The sequence below is a fragment of the Mobula hypostoma genome, chromosome 2 (assembly GCF_963921235.1).
Source record: "Mobula hypostoma chromosome 2, sMobHyp1.1, whole genome shotgun sequence".
In the NCBI taxonomy this organism is placed as follows: domain Eukaryota; kingdom Metazoa; phylum Chordata; class Chondrichthyes; order Myliobatiformes; family Myliobatidae; genus Mobula; species Mobula hypostoma.
In genome coordinates, this window is record NC_086098.1 from 133866894 (window position 1) to 133883369 (window position 16476).

A 16476-nucleotide genomic window follows, 5' to 3' on the forward strand; every position below is an offset into this window, starting at 1 on the left:
TAACGGGTCGTTATTTGGTACTGAGTCAGGAAGGTGCAGAATTCGGAAGAGAAACCGCTGGCATTGTTGTCCTGTGCATCTTCTGCCCTTATCTTCAGTGGTAGGGGTTGCAGGTGACGTTGGAACAGGTAGGTAATTAACTTCTATGAAATTTGTGCATGATGCACACTGTGGCAACTGTGCAGGGATTGAATGTTTGTGATGGACAGGCTGCTCAGTAGTGGGTGCTGCCAAGTTTCTTCAGTGTTGGACAGTTTTCCATTACAGTATTATATCAGAGGTGTCAAAAATTTGGAAGTTGTGGCTGATCTGCACTACATGAATACAGCACATGAATATTAAATTGAGTTGCCTTGCTGTTCATTGGTCTAATTGGTAATATGCATCATTGTTTCCAATTTATTAGGCCGAGCTCCTCCTCGAAACACGACTGTTGACCTGAACAGCGGCAACATTGATGTGCCCCCTAACATGGCTAGTTGGGCCAGCTTTCATAATGGGGTTGCTGCTGGACTAAAGATTGCCCCGGCTTCCCAGATAGACTCTGCTTGGATCGTGTACAACCGGCAGAAGAACACGGAGCTGACAAACGAGTATGCTGGCTTGTTGATGGCACTGGGCCTCAATGGACACCTGAGCAAACTGACCACAATGAACATTCACGACTACCTCAGTAAGGTAGGTGTTCAGCACACAGAAAATATAGCCCGTAATAGCAGCTCCAATATACTTGAGACTTAAGATGGATTGAAGCAGGAAGATAATAAAGTAGATAAATAAATCCTGTTGTTAGTTTGAAATTCCCTGTGGCAGGGAACAATTTTCCCATAGAGGGAAATGGATAATCGGCATTTCAGGTCGAGACCCTTCATCTGGACTGAAAGGCAGAGGGAAGATAGCTCATGTAAAGAGGTGAAGGAAGATGTGGAGCAAGAGCAAGCAAACAATAGGTAATTCCAGGTAAAGAAGGGTTGATAGGCAGAGGGTAGGTGACAGGAAAATCCAGGTGAAGAGGGTTGATTGGCAGAGGGTAGGTGGCAGGAAAACAAAAGGTAAATCCAGGTGAGGCTGGTTGATAGGCAGAGGGTAGGTGGCAGGACAAGTAAAATTAGCGACTGAGGCCAGGAGGTGATAGGTGGAGGCAACAAAAGAGCTACATATGATGGAATCTCTTCAGAAAGAAATGTACAGTATGGACTCAGCTAAGGGAGGAGGCTGGGCAGATGGGTACAAGAGGAGGAGAGGATCCAGTGGGAGTGTGTGGGTGCTGGGCAGATAAACTGAGTGGAGGAAGGGAAAGAAAGAGTGTGGTGGGGTCTGCAGTGTATGTAGGAGAAATTGGATAGATCAGAAAGAGAAGGAAAAGGGATAAAGGGGGAACAGTTTACCTGAGGATAGGTGTTCAGCATACAAAAAGTATTGTGCATCTTACAATTCCACAGTATTTAAAACTTAAACTGGATGAAGCAATTAAGTCTATAAATGAGGTAAATAAATCCTGTCATTGGTATTTAATTCCTCTTAGTCAAGGAACCATTTTCCTGTGCTCTTCCTTCACTGTTGCCAGGAGTTAATATCTTTGTATAATTGTGTTACCTCAGATATTTGTCAACTGGTACCTAAAGTATGACCAGAACCTGTGAGACCTTGATTAACATGATCAGCACACAATGAAGGTTAATGGACTTTTTTTTTCCATCTCTTGGTTCTGCTGACTCTGTTCATAACATATGTAGAACTAATACTGAGAATGTTGATTCCATTCAGGCATCATGAAATATTAGTAATTATTCTGAATTGAAGACTATTCACTATAAGGCGAGGTTGGATAATCTTCGTTGTTTATTTTTGGAGTTTCAGTGGCAAATGGGTGAATTTATGAAATTACGTAAAAAGATTAAAGGCATAGATAGGGTAGATAGTCAGAGTCTTTTTTTTCCAGGGTGAAAATATCAAATACTAGAGGGCAAAAGTTTAAAGTGAGCAGGGGAAGGTTCAAAGCAGATTTGCGATTCAGGTATTTGTACACAGAGTGGTAGGTGTCTGCGATGCATTACAATGGGAGTTGGAGGCAGATATGATAGCAACATTTAAAAGATGTTTAGACAGTCACAGGCAAGAAAGAAACAGAAGGATACTGATCTTGTTCAGCTGATGGGATTAGTTAGTTTGGCATCATGGTCGGTGCAGGCGTGGTGGGTCAAAGAGCTTGTTCCTGTGCTTGTTTTCTTTTATGTTCTGATATTTGTCAAAGACTCCTGAGTTTTGACCGGGGACCATTTAGCAAGCAGGGAGAGAACAGGAAGGATAACGCCCGGCTCTCACACCTTTCACGGTCGTTTAGCCCACTGAAAACCAACCTTTACAGCAGGGCAGGATTTGTGCGCACTCCTATATGCCGTCGATGATCGGAGCTGGAGGGCATGGAGGTGGGGGGGAATAACCACATCCTTTTCAATCCTTTTCACGACAGGATACTGAACCCCTGTAAAAGGAAAGGAGAAAATTGCCAGAAAAATGAGGTTAGGTGGACCAGCAAATGAAAGGGGACAAAGTTAAAGTGTGCTTAAAAATCTATAAATTGCTGGATTGCCCCTCAGCTGATTCTTTTCTTTCTTTTTCAATCTCTTTATTAATTTTAGAATATATAAACAAAACATAGCAATGATACAAATAATAGGAGATAAATTGTTACACTTACAAACAGTAATTGTAAAGTCCAATATTGAAATTTGACAAAGCTCCCAATCATGTAAAACTAACAACGGATAAAACAGATCAAAAAAAAACTAAAAAAAAACATGAAGAAGAAAAAAAAAACCAAAACCAAAAAGAAAACCCCAACCCAAAAGAAAGACAAAATTAATCAACTAAACTAAAAGACTTGGGCAAATCTGAGAACTTAAAAATGAAAAAGAAGAAAACCTCAGTGCCAACGACTCCATTCCCCTCCAACAACAATACAGAGAAATAGAATAGGTTTGGAAATAAAGATATTACATTAAGTGAAAATGCTGAATGAATGGCCTCCAAGTTTTTTCAAACTTGATGGAAGGGTCATAAACTGCACTTCTAATTTTCTCCAAATTCAAACACAGCATAGTTTGTGAAAACCAATGAAATACCTTAGGAGGATTAATCTCTTTCCAATTCAATAAAATAGACCTTCTGGCCATTAAAGTAAGAAATGCAATCATTCTTCGTGATGAAGAGGTTAAATTATTTAAATCTATCATTGGTAGTCCAAAAATAGCAGTAATTGGATGCGGTTGTAAGTCTATATTTAAAACCGTTGAAATAATATCAAAAATATCTTTCCAATATTTCTGCAACAGGGGACATGACCAAAACATGTGGGTTAGAGAAGCTATTTCGGAATGACATCTATCACATATTGGATTAATGTAAGAGTAATAATGAGATAGTTTATCTTTGGACATATGAGCCCAGTGCACTACTTTAAACTGTATCAACCTATGCTTAGCACATACAGAGGATGAGTTCACCAGCTGAAGAATTTTTTCCCATTTTTCAGTCGGTATAGTAATCTCAAATTCTCTTTCCCAGTCAGCTTTAATTTTATTAGAAGCATCAGGACATAGATTCATAATTATATTATATATAATTGCTACAACACTTTTCTGAGAAAGATTTAAATCTAAAATTTTTTCCAAAATATCCGTTGGATATGGATGTGGGAAATTAGGGGAAACAGTAATTAAAAAGTTCCTAATCTGTAAATATCTGAAAAAATTAGATCTGGGTAAGTTATATTTATTAGAAAGTTGATCAAAAGACATAAAACAATTATCCATAAATAAATGGCGAAAAGATATTATACCTTAAATTTTCCAATCAGAGTAGGCTTGATCCATCGTGGAAGGTTGAAAAAGAAAGTTTGACAAGATAGGGCTTGCTAGGATAAATTGATTAAACCCAAAAAATCTTCGAAATTGAAACCATATACGTAAAGTATGCTTAACTATTGGGTTATTCATTTGTTTATATAATTTAAAAGAAGTGAAAGGAAGTGAAGTTCCTAAAACCGAACCCAAGGAAAGCCCTTATAATGAATTAGATTCAGATTTACCCAATGAGGGTTTAAAGATACATCCAGATCTCGTAACCAAAATTTTAAATATCGAATATTAATTGCCCAATAATAGAATCTAAAATTCGGGAGGGCAAGCCCTCCCTCCTTTTTAGACTTCTGTAAATACCTTTTACCTAACCTAGGATTTTTATTCTGCCAAATATATGAGGAAATTTTTGAATCTGCATTATCAAAGAAAGATTTTGGGATGAAAATTGGGACTGATTGGAATATATACAAAAATTTAAGCAAAATGATCATCTTAATAGCATTAATCCGACCAATCAAAGACAAAGAGATTGGTGACCATTTGGTAAATAACAGTTTAACCTGATCAATTAAAGGTAAAAAATTAGCTTTAAATAAATCTTTATATTTTTTCGTAATTGTTATCCCTAAATATATAAATGAATCATTAACCAGTTTAAATGGTAAAAATCGATAAATAGGTACATACTTATTTAAAGGAAATAATTCACTCTTATTAAGATTCAATTTATAACCAGAGAAGTTACTAAATTGAGCTAACAAATCTAAAATAGCAGGAATTGACTTCTCCGGGTTAGAGATATATAGCAGCGAATAATCTGCATATAATGATAACTTATGTATTTCGTTCCCACGGGTAATACCAACAATATTTGGCGAGTTACGAATAGCAATTGCTAAAGGTTCAAGAGCAATATTAAATAGCAAAGGACTAAGAGGGCAACCTTGCCTAGTGCCACGAAAAAGACGAAAAAAGGGAGATCTATAATTATTTGTACAAACCGAGGCTACCGGGGAGTAATATAACAATTTAATCCAAGATATAAATGTCAAATTAAAATTAAATTTCTCAAGAACATTAAATAAATAAGGCCATTCGACTCTGTCAAAAGCTTTCTCAGCATCTAAAGAGATAATACATTCCGGGGTGGTAAATGAAGGGGTATAAACAATATTCATTAACCTCCTAATATTAAAGGACGAATAGCGATTCTTAATGAATCCGGTTTGATCCATAGAAATAATTTGAGGTAACACCTTCTCCAATCTAGTTGCTAGAATTTTTGAAAAAATTTTAGAGTCTACATTCAAAAGAGATATCGGTCTGTATGATGTACAATCAGTAGGATCATTATTCTTTTTAAGAATTAAGGAAATAGAGGCTTCATAAAACGATTGTGGTAATTTACCTAAGCTGATTGCTTCCTTGAATATTCTAGACAACTTAGAGGAAAGAATGGAGGAAAAAAATTTTTTAAATTCCACTGTAAACCCATCCGGACCAGGTGCTTTACCAGAATTCAAAGATGAGATTGCAGTTATTATTTTTTCCTCTGAAATGGAAGTTTCTAATGATAGGGACTCTTCGGGTGATAATTTCGGAAAACTCAATTTACTTAAAAGGTCATGCATAAAATTAGAGTCATGAGGAAAATCAGAGTGATATAAAGAGGTATAGAATTCTTGAAAGGTTTGATTTATCCCAGCATGATCCACTGTGAAGGTATCATCCTGTTTACGAATCTTAGTAATTTGACGTTTAACCGAATCGAATTTCAAATAGTTAGCCAGTAATTTACCCGATTTATCACTATGAATATAAAAATCACTCCTAGTTCTCATTAATTGATTTTCGATGGAGGATGTTAATAATAAACTATGTTCCAATTGGAGTTCAACTCTATGTTTGTACAGCTCCTTACTGGGAGAAATAGCATATTTTTTATCAACTTCTTTAATTTTATCAACCAACAAAAGTATTTCATTGTTAACACGTTTTTTCAAACCAGCCGAATAGGAAATGATCTGACCACGGATATAAGCTTTAAAGGCATCCCAAACAGTTCCATTGGAAACTTCATCCGTAGTATTAGTTGAAAAAAAGAAATCGATCTGCTCCTTTATAAATTTGACAAAATCTTGATCTTGAAGTAAAATAGGGTTAAATTGCCATTGTCAGCTAGTACAGGAGGTGTCCATTAACTTGATGGAAAGTTTCAGTGGAGCATGATCTGAAATAACAATACTATCATAATTACAATCAAGTACATCTGGAATCAAACGGGAGTCAATCAAAAAATAATCAATTCGGGAAAAAGAACGGTGAACATGTGAAAAAAAGGAGAATTCCTTGTCATTTGGATGTAGAAATCTCCAAATTCCTAAAATCCCAGAATCCAACATAAAAGAATTAATAATAGTAGCCAACTTGTTCGGTAAAGCCGGACTAGCTATGGATCTGTCCAACATGGGATTCAGACATAAATTAAAATCACCACCCATTATCAACATATACTCGTTTAAGTTAGGAAAGGAAGTGAATAATTGTTTAAAAAATTCAGGGTAATCCACATTTGGAGCATAAACATTCACCATAGCGACCTTTTTATTAAAAAGTACCCCAGTAATTAACAAAAAACTGCCATTAGGATCCGAAATAATGTCTTGATGGATAAATGTAATTGAAGGATCAATAAAAATTGAAACGCCTTTAATTTTGGCTTGAGCATTTGAGTGGTATTGTTGATCTTTCCAAAACTTAAAGAAGCGTTGATTATCCTCTTTCCTTACATGAGTCGCTTGTGCAAAAATAATATGAGCATTCAGTCTTTGGAACACTTTGAAAACCTTTTTCCGTTTTATAGGATGGTTTAAACCATTTGTGTTCCAAGAAACAAAATAAATAGTATGAGCCATAATTAAGAGTTAACCCTTTGGTAAGAAAAGGGTTAACCACAATGTGAACTCATAAAACCGGAAGAGGAATACATGATTAGAGAGGAACCGGAAATCCCGACACTGCGGACATCTTGGTAGTTCTGAAGCAGCCCAATAGAAAAAATTAAAAAAGAAAAGGACTGACCCACCCCCCATCCCCAAGAACCCCGAACTAAGCCAGAAATGGCTAAAGGAAGCTCTAACTACAACTAATTCTAACCCCATTTCTGCAGGGGGCAACTCCAAAAATATATGTTAAATAAAAGATCTCCCAGAAACTAATGCATGTAAAAAATAACAAATATAATAATTAATCTACATAATAAAAATTAGTAAAATATATAAATTAAAAAAGCAGTCAGTACATATAATTAGTTATAAACGAATAAATAAAAAAATCACTTCTAAAATGAAAGAAGGATTATGGGAAGAAGAAGCATAGGAACATGGCGTCCCAAAAAAGAAACAAAGGAGGTTAAGCAAAAAGAAAGACAAATCACCATTTTGATTATGCAAAAACCAAAAGTAGGAAACATATAACTAAAAGTGATCGTCGAATCATATCATAAATAATAACGAAAAAGGAAAAGTTAAAACAAAAGGTTAACTAAAAAAAACATGTTAATTTACAGAAGATAAATAATCTATATAAGTTATAGAGTAACAACTATAGTAGTAAATAAAGAACAAAAATCTTAGACTTAAAATAAACCTTCATCGCGTGATAATAAGAGGTTCATTTTATAAAGAAAACACCAGAAGAAAAAAGAATTGGTGCTGGAAGCACCCAACACAGATTAAGAGAGGGTATCTGTATCAGAAGGGAACTTATCATCCAAAAAGCTTCGGGCAGCAGTCGTAGAATGGAAAACATGACGATTTCCATCGGGAAGAGAGATTCTGAGACGTGCAGGATACAATAGTGCCGGTTTGAGATTTGTTTGATAGCATTCCGACATTAGAGGTTTAAAAGTCAGTCGTTCCTTCATCACTTCAGGACTGTAATCTTGAACTATCCTGAAGGAATGCTGGCGATACTTGATCATCCCCTGTCGACGAGCAACCTGGAGAAGTTGTTCTTTAACATTGACATAATGGAAACGAAGAATAACTGGTCTAGGTTTAGAAGCAATCGCTGCCGACTTTGTCCACGGTATACGATGGGCGCGGTTGAGTAATGGAGGATCATTGGGAAAAACTGAACCGAAGGAATCTTTTAAAAGTTGAGCAAAGAATATTGCAGAATCTCCAGCCTCAACATCCTCGGGTAAACCGATTAAACGTAAGTTTTGTCTTCTCGATCGATTCTCAAGATCAATAACTTTGGATTTAAGTTGTTGAAGTTGTTTAGTAGTCGAAGCTAGATTCTTCTCTAAAATATCGACTTTTGTGTCCGTCTTCTGAGATTTAGTATCCAGTTCAGAAATTTTAGCATCGTGTTTCTGAACATCAGAATCCAGGGATTTCAAAGAGTCCGTGATTGATTTTAAATCTTCATTGAGGCTTTGGCAATATTGTTCAAATTGAGCCGATAAGCTATCAGATAACTTTATCCGCTGCTGCTCAAACATTTCCTCCATAACTTCGTAAGTTAATTCCGTTTGTTTAGAATCACCTTTCTTCTTTGCTCCGTTCCCATCAGCATCTTTCCCATTTTTGGTTCTAGATCTCGTACTCATTTCTCTAAACTCGAAATTTGCAGTTGACGAAAGGAAATCAATTAATCAGTAAATCAAGAAGATAAAATAAATCTTCTGGTGTACTTAAAGTTGATTAGATCAAGGAGATCAAAGGTTGAAAAGAATAACGGGGATGGAGCGAAGCCAAAGAAGCGACCTCACTCCATGAGTGCTCCCTGCAGACTCCCAGCTGATTCAGTAAACATATCTGTGCCAGCTTCCGTCTGGCCCTCTGACCTGTGGTTTAGTTTTATTTCTTTTGCCGATTTGAGCTGAGTCAACACAGTCAACCCTTCTTTAAAATTTGTTTCATTTAACATTATCCTGTAGTAGCTTCTATTTTTGTTTTAGCGGGTCTTCAATTACTTTTTTAATATAGCAATCATGAAATGCTACTTCAGTTTTTTTCCCACTTTGTTTTACCCTTATCTAAAAATAGAAGTATTTGCAACCTATATAAAGGAATGAAGACAACTGACTTTGTGTCTTTTTAGGGGTTTGGTTCTGAAATCTTTTGCCATCTCAAATTAGAAATGTATAATTTAATTAAAAAACGTAACCAGGCTTTGGACCAGAAAGAAACGTCCCTTTTCCATGCAACGCACACAAAATGCTGGAGGAACTCAGCAGCCCAGGCAGCATCTATGGGAAAGAGTAAACAGTCAATGTTTCAGGCTGTGACCCTTCAAAAAGTCTGCCTGGCCTGCTGAGTTCCTCCAGTGTTTTATGTGTGTTGCTTGGATTTACAGTGTCTGCAGATTTTCTCGTCCCTTTTCCATGATGGGAAAAATTAAAGCCAACATACTAGCCACTGTCTGTGTATTTTTGAAACCAATTGCAAGATGATTACAGATGAGAAAAATAACTCGGCCTGCCTTAATTTATCCATCTGGAAAAAGCAATCCTGTAGTCTTTGTGACACCAATTCAGATCAGTGTTTTGTAGTCTCCCCACCAGTTCGGGTAACATCAGTTTAGCAACTGCCTTCTTACCTCTTCCATTCCCACTCAAACATTTCTTCCAGTTGAAGCAGTGATTTTATTTTGTTCTGACTCCAATTTACCATATTACATTTGCTGCTCACAATTTGGTCTTCTCCGAAACAAAAAGCAGAGTGGGTGACTGCTTTGCAGAACATTTCCATTCTGATATTAAAGGCGATCAGGAGCTTCATGTTGTCTGCTGCTTTAATTCTTCCATCCCACTCCCAATCTAACCAGTTCCTACACATTGACCCATGTACTCTTGTCTCTGTTCTTTTCTTACCTTGAAGTATTTTTGTTCAAATTATAATGTCTCAAAATCCTTTAGAGTCAAAGACTCATACAGCATGAAAACCTGGCCTTTGACCCAACTTGTCCATGCCGGCAAAAGTGTCTACCTGAAAGCTAATCGCTCTTGCCCACGTTTAGTCCATATCCCTCTAAACCAGGGTTGCAACCTGTGAGCCATGGACCCCTTGGTTAATGGTTGGGGTCCACGGCATAAAAAAAGGTTGGGAGCCCCTACTCAGAACGTTTCCTATCCACGTAATTACCCAGATGTCTTTTAAATGTTGTCATTGTACCTGCCTTAACTACTTTCCTTTCAACCCAAAACACTGACAATTCTTTCCCTGCTTCTACACCCTACAGCCCTCCCCGCCCCCACTCGCACACATTGGGATGGATATGGACGTTGTGTAGGCAGAAGGGATTAGTTAGTTAGACACTTAATTACTTGTTTAATTAATTTGGCACAACATTATGGGCCAAAGGGCCTGTTCTTGTGCTGTACTGTTCTATGTTTTACTCCATTATGTGCGGGGCTGAGGCTGTAGGCCTGCTCCGTGCCTGCGGGCCCTGCTCCGGGCTCCTTGCCTGCGGGCTTTGCGACGTTCACTCTGCTATGCGCTGAACTGAGGCTAAGGCTGTGGGCCTGCTCAGGCTGCTCCGGGCTTCATGTCTTTTGTTCTAAATACTATTTGCCTACTTTAATTGTTTGCACGATATGTTTTTTTTTTGCTGTCTGCACATTGGGTGTTCATTGGTTTTTTTTTTAAATGTGTTCTCTTGGGTTTCTTGTCTTGTGGCTACCTGTAAGGAGACGAATCTCAGGGTTGTATCAGGTATAGATACTTTGATAATAAATGTACTTTGAACTTCAGAAGAAAAGCTTTGTTAAGCTTATCCTTCTTTCTTTTTTTTTAATATAATTTTTATTGAATTTTCAAAAAGAATACATGAAAAAAAAGAATCTACCCTCCCCCTCCCCTTAACCCTCCCCCCCCATATATAGTCCTACCTAAAAAGAAAGAAAAAGAAAAAAAAAAGAAAGAAAAAAAAAGAAAAGAACCGCCTGGTTATTGGAAGGTTTCCACATGCTCCATGGGATTCAAAATGAATTTGGTATAACTATTCGTTACTTTCCCCAAGTGACCAAAGTCTTTATCGGAGCACTTAAATATGCCATCCTATCTTTTGTAAATAAGGGCGCCAAATATTCAAAAAAGTTACATATTTATCTCTTAAATTATAAGTAATTTTTTCAAGTGGGATAGAACTAGCCATTCATTTCATTATTCCAACGATCCATACTTAAATACGAATCAGATTTCCAAGTAACTGCTATGGTCTTCTTAGCTACTGCCAATGCAATTTTTATAAATTCTTTCTGTTATTTATTCAATTTAAGTTTCGGTTTTATCCCTTCAATATCACCTAATAAAAATAATACAGGGTTATGTGGAAGTTGAATTGCAGTAATTTGTTCCAATAAGATTCTTAAATTTATCCAAAAGGGTTGAATTTTAAAACAAGACCAAGTAGAATGTAAAAAAGTACCAATTTCTTGATTACACCGAAAACATTTATCAGAAAAATATGAATTTAATCTATTTATTTTTTGTGGTGTAATATATAATTGATGTAAAAAATTATATTGTACTAATCTAAGTCGAACATTTATTGTATTTGTCATACTGTCAAGACAAAGTCTTGACCAATTTGTTTCATCAATAATAATATTCAGATCTGTTTCCCATTTTTGCTTTGACTTATTGTTAAGCTTATCTTGATTAGAATCAGAATTCACTGATGGAATGTGTAATTGCAGCAGATTCAGTTGTGACATTCAACTTGAACTGGATGAGAGGTTATATGGGACTAGAAGGAGAAGGCAAGTAGTGTGACTAGTTCAACCACCCTTGCGCAGAACTAGCATGGACAATGGGCCAAATAACCTCCTGTACTGTACTTTGCCCACATGGTTGAATGCGTTTTGGCTAGCTGAAGCCCATCAATATTGAAAAAGGATCTAGTGCTTTCCTGGCATGTTGTACTCGGGCTTCCAGCCAGGTGCAGGTATCGATTATAACTGATGATTCGATGACAAACTCTGCCATCTTCTTCAGGAATGATGCCTGGGCACATCTAGCCGGTGGTTTTTATACCCCCATAGTCCGTCACTTCTAATTGGTTAGTTCTCGTCCAATCAGGTTTCACTCTCCCACCTTTTTTCTGGTTTACAGTTCTTACTTGGAGCAAGATGTTTGTTCTTGTTAAAGTTTTTTCCCTCTGGTTTTATTTCAATGGTTTCCATTACCAGGCGGTCCCCAAAAGCCGTTGACAGGGTACAGTAGTTTCGTATCCTCAAAGTCAATTCTATGGTCATTGCGAATGCAGTGTTCTGCTACTGCTGATTTCTGTGGGTAACCCAAACGGATACAACCTCCTGTGCTCCTTAATGCGGATTTTCACCATTCATCCCGTCTAGGATCCTGAAGAAATACTTGATTAATACCATCCACAAACCCAAAAGGAAGGTCAAGTCACAGCTTATGTGGGTCAAAGATGACCTGGGACTCAGGTCGGCTGGTGTTTACAGGACTCCCTGTGAATGCGGAGCTGCAAATATCGGCCAGACGGGACGCACAGTAGAAACCCGCATCAAGGAGCACAGGAGGTGTATCTGTTTGGGTTACGCAGAGAAATCAATGGTAGCAGAACACTGCATTCACAATGGCCGTAGGATTAGCTTCAATGGCACAAAACTACTGTGCCGCACCAATGGTTTTTAAGACCACCTGGTAAGGGAAGCAATTGAAATAAAAGTACAGAAAAAGAATTTTAATGAAGACGAAGGTCTGGAATTCGAATGTAAACAACGTGGGAGAGCGGAAACCTCATTGGATGAGGACTAACCAATCAGGAGGGACGGACTATGGGGGTGGGGTTGGGGGGGTATAAATACCACCGAACAAGACATGCCCAGGCATCATCCTTTATGAAGATGGCATAGTTTGTCTTCAAAACGTCAGTTGCAATCGATAATTGTACCCAGCTGGAAGCCAAAGAAGAGATTTCCTCCCGTCAATATTACTTAAGATTAATAATTGATCCCCAACCAGCAACAATTATTGTTTTAAAAGAATATTCCAAATATGGAACTATAATGCTTTTCCCCTGATTCCACACCTGGACACCCTACATTGCCCAGGTTAAGGCAGCTAGTTACACAAATTGTGTGGTTTTGTGCGTCTGCACTCTCTGCTCTGAAAGTGAACAAGGAAATGTAAGAATTGTGTATGGTTTCACATTTACTGTGGACATCAGTGTTCAAGTATCATTCATTTCCTCCAGCATGCTGCACAACACCCATATTAGCTGGGGTTCTTTGTTAATGATCTCAAATTTGGTAAGTTGTGTTTTCTTGTTCAGGGTAGCATCAACCACAATTTACGTAATAAAAGTCTTTGATTATCATTTTTCCTTCCAGACACACTGGGAACTTTTTCTCAGATGAAATATTATTTTCACAAAGACAATCCTATGCTGGTATAAATGTGAAAAAAAAAAGAAAGAGTGAACTGTGTCAGTAACCATGAAATTGAAACAGGCAGAGGACAATCAAGTTTACAAATGACTGTCATGGAAGACTAGGCAGTCCGTGTATATTACACCACCTCAAGTGATTTCAGTATTTATCAGGTATCTTTCAGTATTGCAGAATATCTTTTCCACCCAAGAACTACTGTTGCGACAGCAGCCAGTTAATACACAGCAAGCTCTGTCAAATAACAGTATTATAATGACCAGATAAACTTGTATAATCCTCTCACCAGGGCTCGTGTACAATGACTCAGCCACTGACTCAGCGGTGAGAAGGTCACTTTTCATAAACAATGTACGTCTACGGTCAGTATGATTTGGGGTGCAACCAAACAAGAAAGTTAGGATGTTTCAATTAAAGAACATAGGTTGCAGCAAATGTTGTATAAATACTGTCTATACACAGTTTTCAGTAGTCCAGAAATGATAGATTGTGCACCAGCATAAAATTATCAAGTATATTTACCAAATTTTCAATTTTAACAAGCAGTTACAGAAAAAGAAAAGTAATGACACCATTTCAGTTAAACCAGTCCAATGTGCACATAAACGTTGGAGCTCATACTGGAGTATTTGGAGGTGTAACTCTTAGTCACGTGCTGGACCCGCAATCTGCGAGAAAGCACCCACCACATTCAGAACTCCCCTCGAAGACCTTCTTGAATAAACTGGCTGTCTCTTTCAGGAGTATTGGCCCTTCTTGGAGCCATTCGTTAGCACTTCTTGCAATGGGGACTCTCCTTCCAACAGCATCCTGCAACATCTTCCCTTGTGCCTGTGCCCCGCTCTGTAGCTCCCACCAAAAGACCCCAAACAGCTGACTGCCCACAGCATAGCAGTGGAAATCTTAACCAGGGCATTACACTCTTCGCCTCCCCCCACCAAAAATAGACATGTTCCCATGACTTTGAAACTTATTAAACCATTATTAATAACACAGTATGCAAGTGAATTTCATGATTTCATTTCCCCAAATCCATTTGTAAGTAGAATTGACATACAGTATCTCACTATAGGGATGGTCACAACACTCTGTTTTCCCAGTACATTATATGCCAGCCTATCTGGGGATTTCTTGACTCTCTGAGACCTTCTTATCTCAACGTCAGCTTCTTCAGCCTCAAGCACTTCTTGTGACTTCTCCTGTCTACTAGAAAATGCTCCCCCCCACCCCCCACGTCTATCACTTGTACCTTCTGGCAGCTCAGGCCCCCCTGCCCAATGACTGAACTCAGCTTCCTTCCTTTTAAGCAGGTGCTGCCAAACATCTTCAACCTCCACTGGCGCTAACCAGTGAGACCTCTCTCAGAAAGGTGTGTCCTCTGTCACTCTAATAGTATGACAAGTACTCTCGGAGGGAGCAACCAACATCAAATTCATCAGTAAAAAAGACATCTTCACATTCTACCATCTTCTCAGTTGATCTCCTTTTCCATTCCTCAGGTATCAGTAAGTCTTCAAAGTTGAATGACTTCAATGTCAACTTCTTTGATCCAGGAGACTGTTTCTCTTCCATTTTTCCCAGAAAACCAGACACTTCCGTCACTGGAAAAGGATGGCCAATCGGCATTCCACATCAAAGGGTAACCTCACTTCCTGAGGTGTTCCTGACAATCACTGTCATCCTGTTTGTGTACACAGCCAAAGATTTCTGTAGTTCAGGTCTCACTAGCACTCCTGCAGGAAAGCATGACTCTTCTTCCTGATTATCAGGAGCATCCACCTGGATGGCCATGGCATTGGGCATTCCGGTAAATTTGCTGGTTCCTGTCACTCTAGCTACTCCTCCAGGATGTAGCAGGACAGGTTTAGACTGGGGTGTACCACACAGTTCCTCATTTCTGCTCATCATCCTTCTTAGGAGGAACTTGCAACTTCTCAAAAAGCAGGTCTGAACACAGTGAATGGACAAGGTTTTCAAAAGTTTCTCCATTTCTCTGCATGCATGCTCCCACGACCCTTCTCACAAGAATGGAAGCCTCACCCTTTTCAACTGGATCCAGGCAGAGCGGCACTGGTGTGTGAATAGTCTCAGTTACTCCACCATCTTAAGCCCCCAGATCTCAAGGGCATTGAGTGGCATCAATGGTAAGTGAGTCAAATACCAGTTGTAAAAGGATCTCTGAAGCAAAGTAACTTGAGAACCTGTGTCAAGCTTAAAATCACTGTCAATCCGTATGGATACATCAGAGCTTGGTCCCACTAAACCTTCAGGAATAGTACTTTGTACTTTAGTATTTCCCTTGAAACATTGATTGGAACATATCCTCTCCGAGACGGCAGCCTGTTCCTTTACTGAGCCCCTCCATAGTTTTGCCTCTTCTTCTCTGATTAACCGCTGACTTTTTGAAGACTTTCCTGTCCCTCACCGTCTCACTTGAAATGTCCATTGTCCCACAGTTGTAACGGAAAATACCGGTCGCATCTCTAGTCAAGAGACCCTTTTCAGCAGCATCCCTCTGCATCGTAAGTCCTGCAGGTAGGTCGGGTTTCTCAATCGATGTGTCACATTTAGCAGACGCCCATCAAGTCAGGTCAGCACGAAGGATTTCCACCTCATTCCTCAAAAGCTCTATCTCTGTGGCATCAGGGGTCACTTTAGCAGCAGAAGCTTCCACTGAAGACAGGACTCATCTTTTGAAATGTTCCGCCTCTCAATCATGTTTTCCTCCTCTCCAACTTTTCTGAGTATCTCGGTCAAAGATGGAGGAGGGCACATCTTGTGGGTCATTCGAATACTTAGAGCAATCACGTCATGTGACAGCGCACTCTTCAACGCTGCTCCATCCTCAAGCAATTTATCTTCGACAGTCGAATACCCCCTTTGTGGCACAAACAATGCAGCAGCAGCTTTTCCAACCGGGAAAAGAGGCAGACAGCTTCTCTCCTTCCTCCTGGAATGTGTGCCTAAACTTCATCCCAAGATAAGCTGCACTTTCAGCGGTGCCAAAAGCATCTTCCAGAGCTTGCAGGTAATTAGCTGAAGGGCATAATGGGTTTTCTGCCTTTAGGAACTTCACTATGTAAGCCACTGTACTCTTTAAACTCTCTACCAGTCTCTGTTTTTTCATGTTATCTGAGCAATGCTGCTCATTCATTAACTTGGGAGGTCTGCCCAGTCCTCATATAC

The 16476-nt window shown here is 38.7% G+C and overlaps 1 protein-coding gene across 3 annotated transcripts in view; it reads left to right on the forward strand.

The window, feature by feature from the left end:
• Positions 1-16476, forward strand: part of anapc1 (anaphase promoting complex subunit 1) — a 243904-nt gene that overhangs the window by 136972 nt on the left and 90456 nt on the right. For all 3 annotated transcript variants that reach the window (XM_063040702.1, XM_063040703.1, XM_063040704.1), the window contains one exon: positions 407-678. In XM_063040702.1, the coding sequence (XP_062896772.1) occupies positions 407-678 (272 nt within the window). The remainder of the gene's footprint in view (positions 1-406; positions 679-16476) is intronic.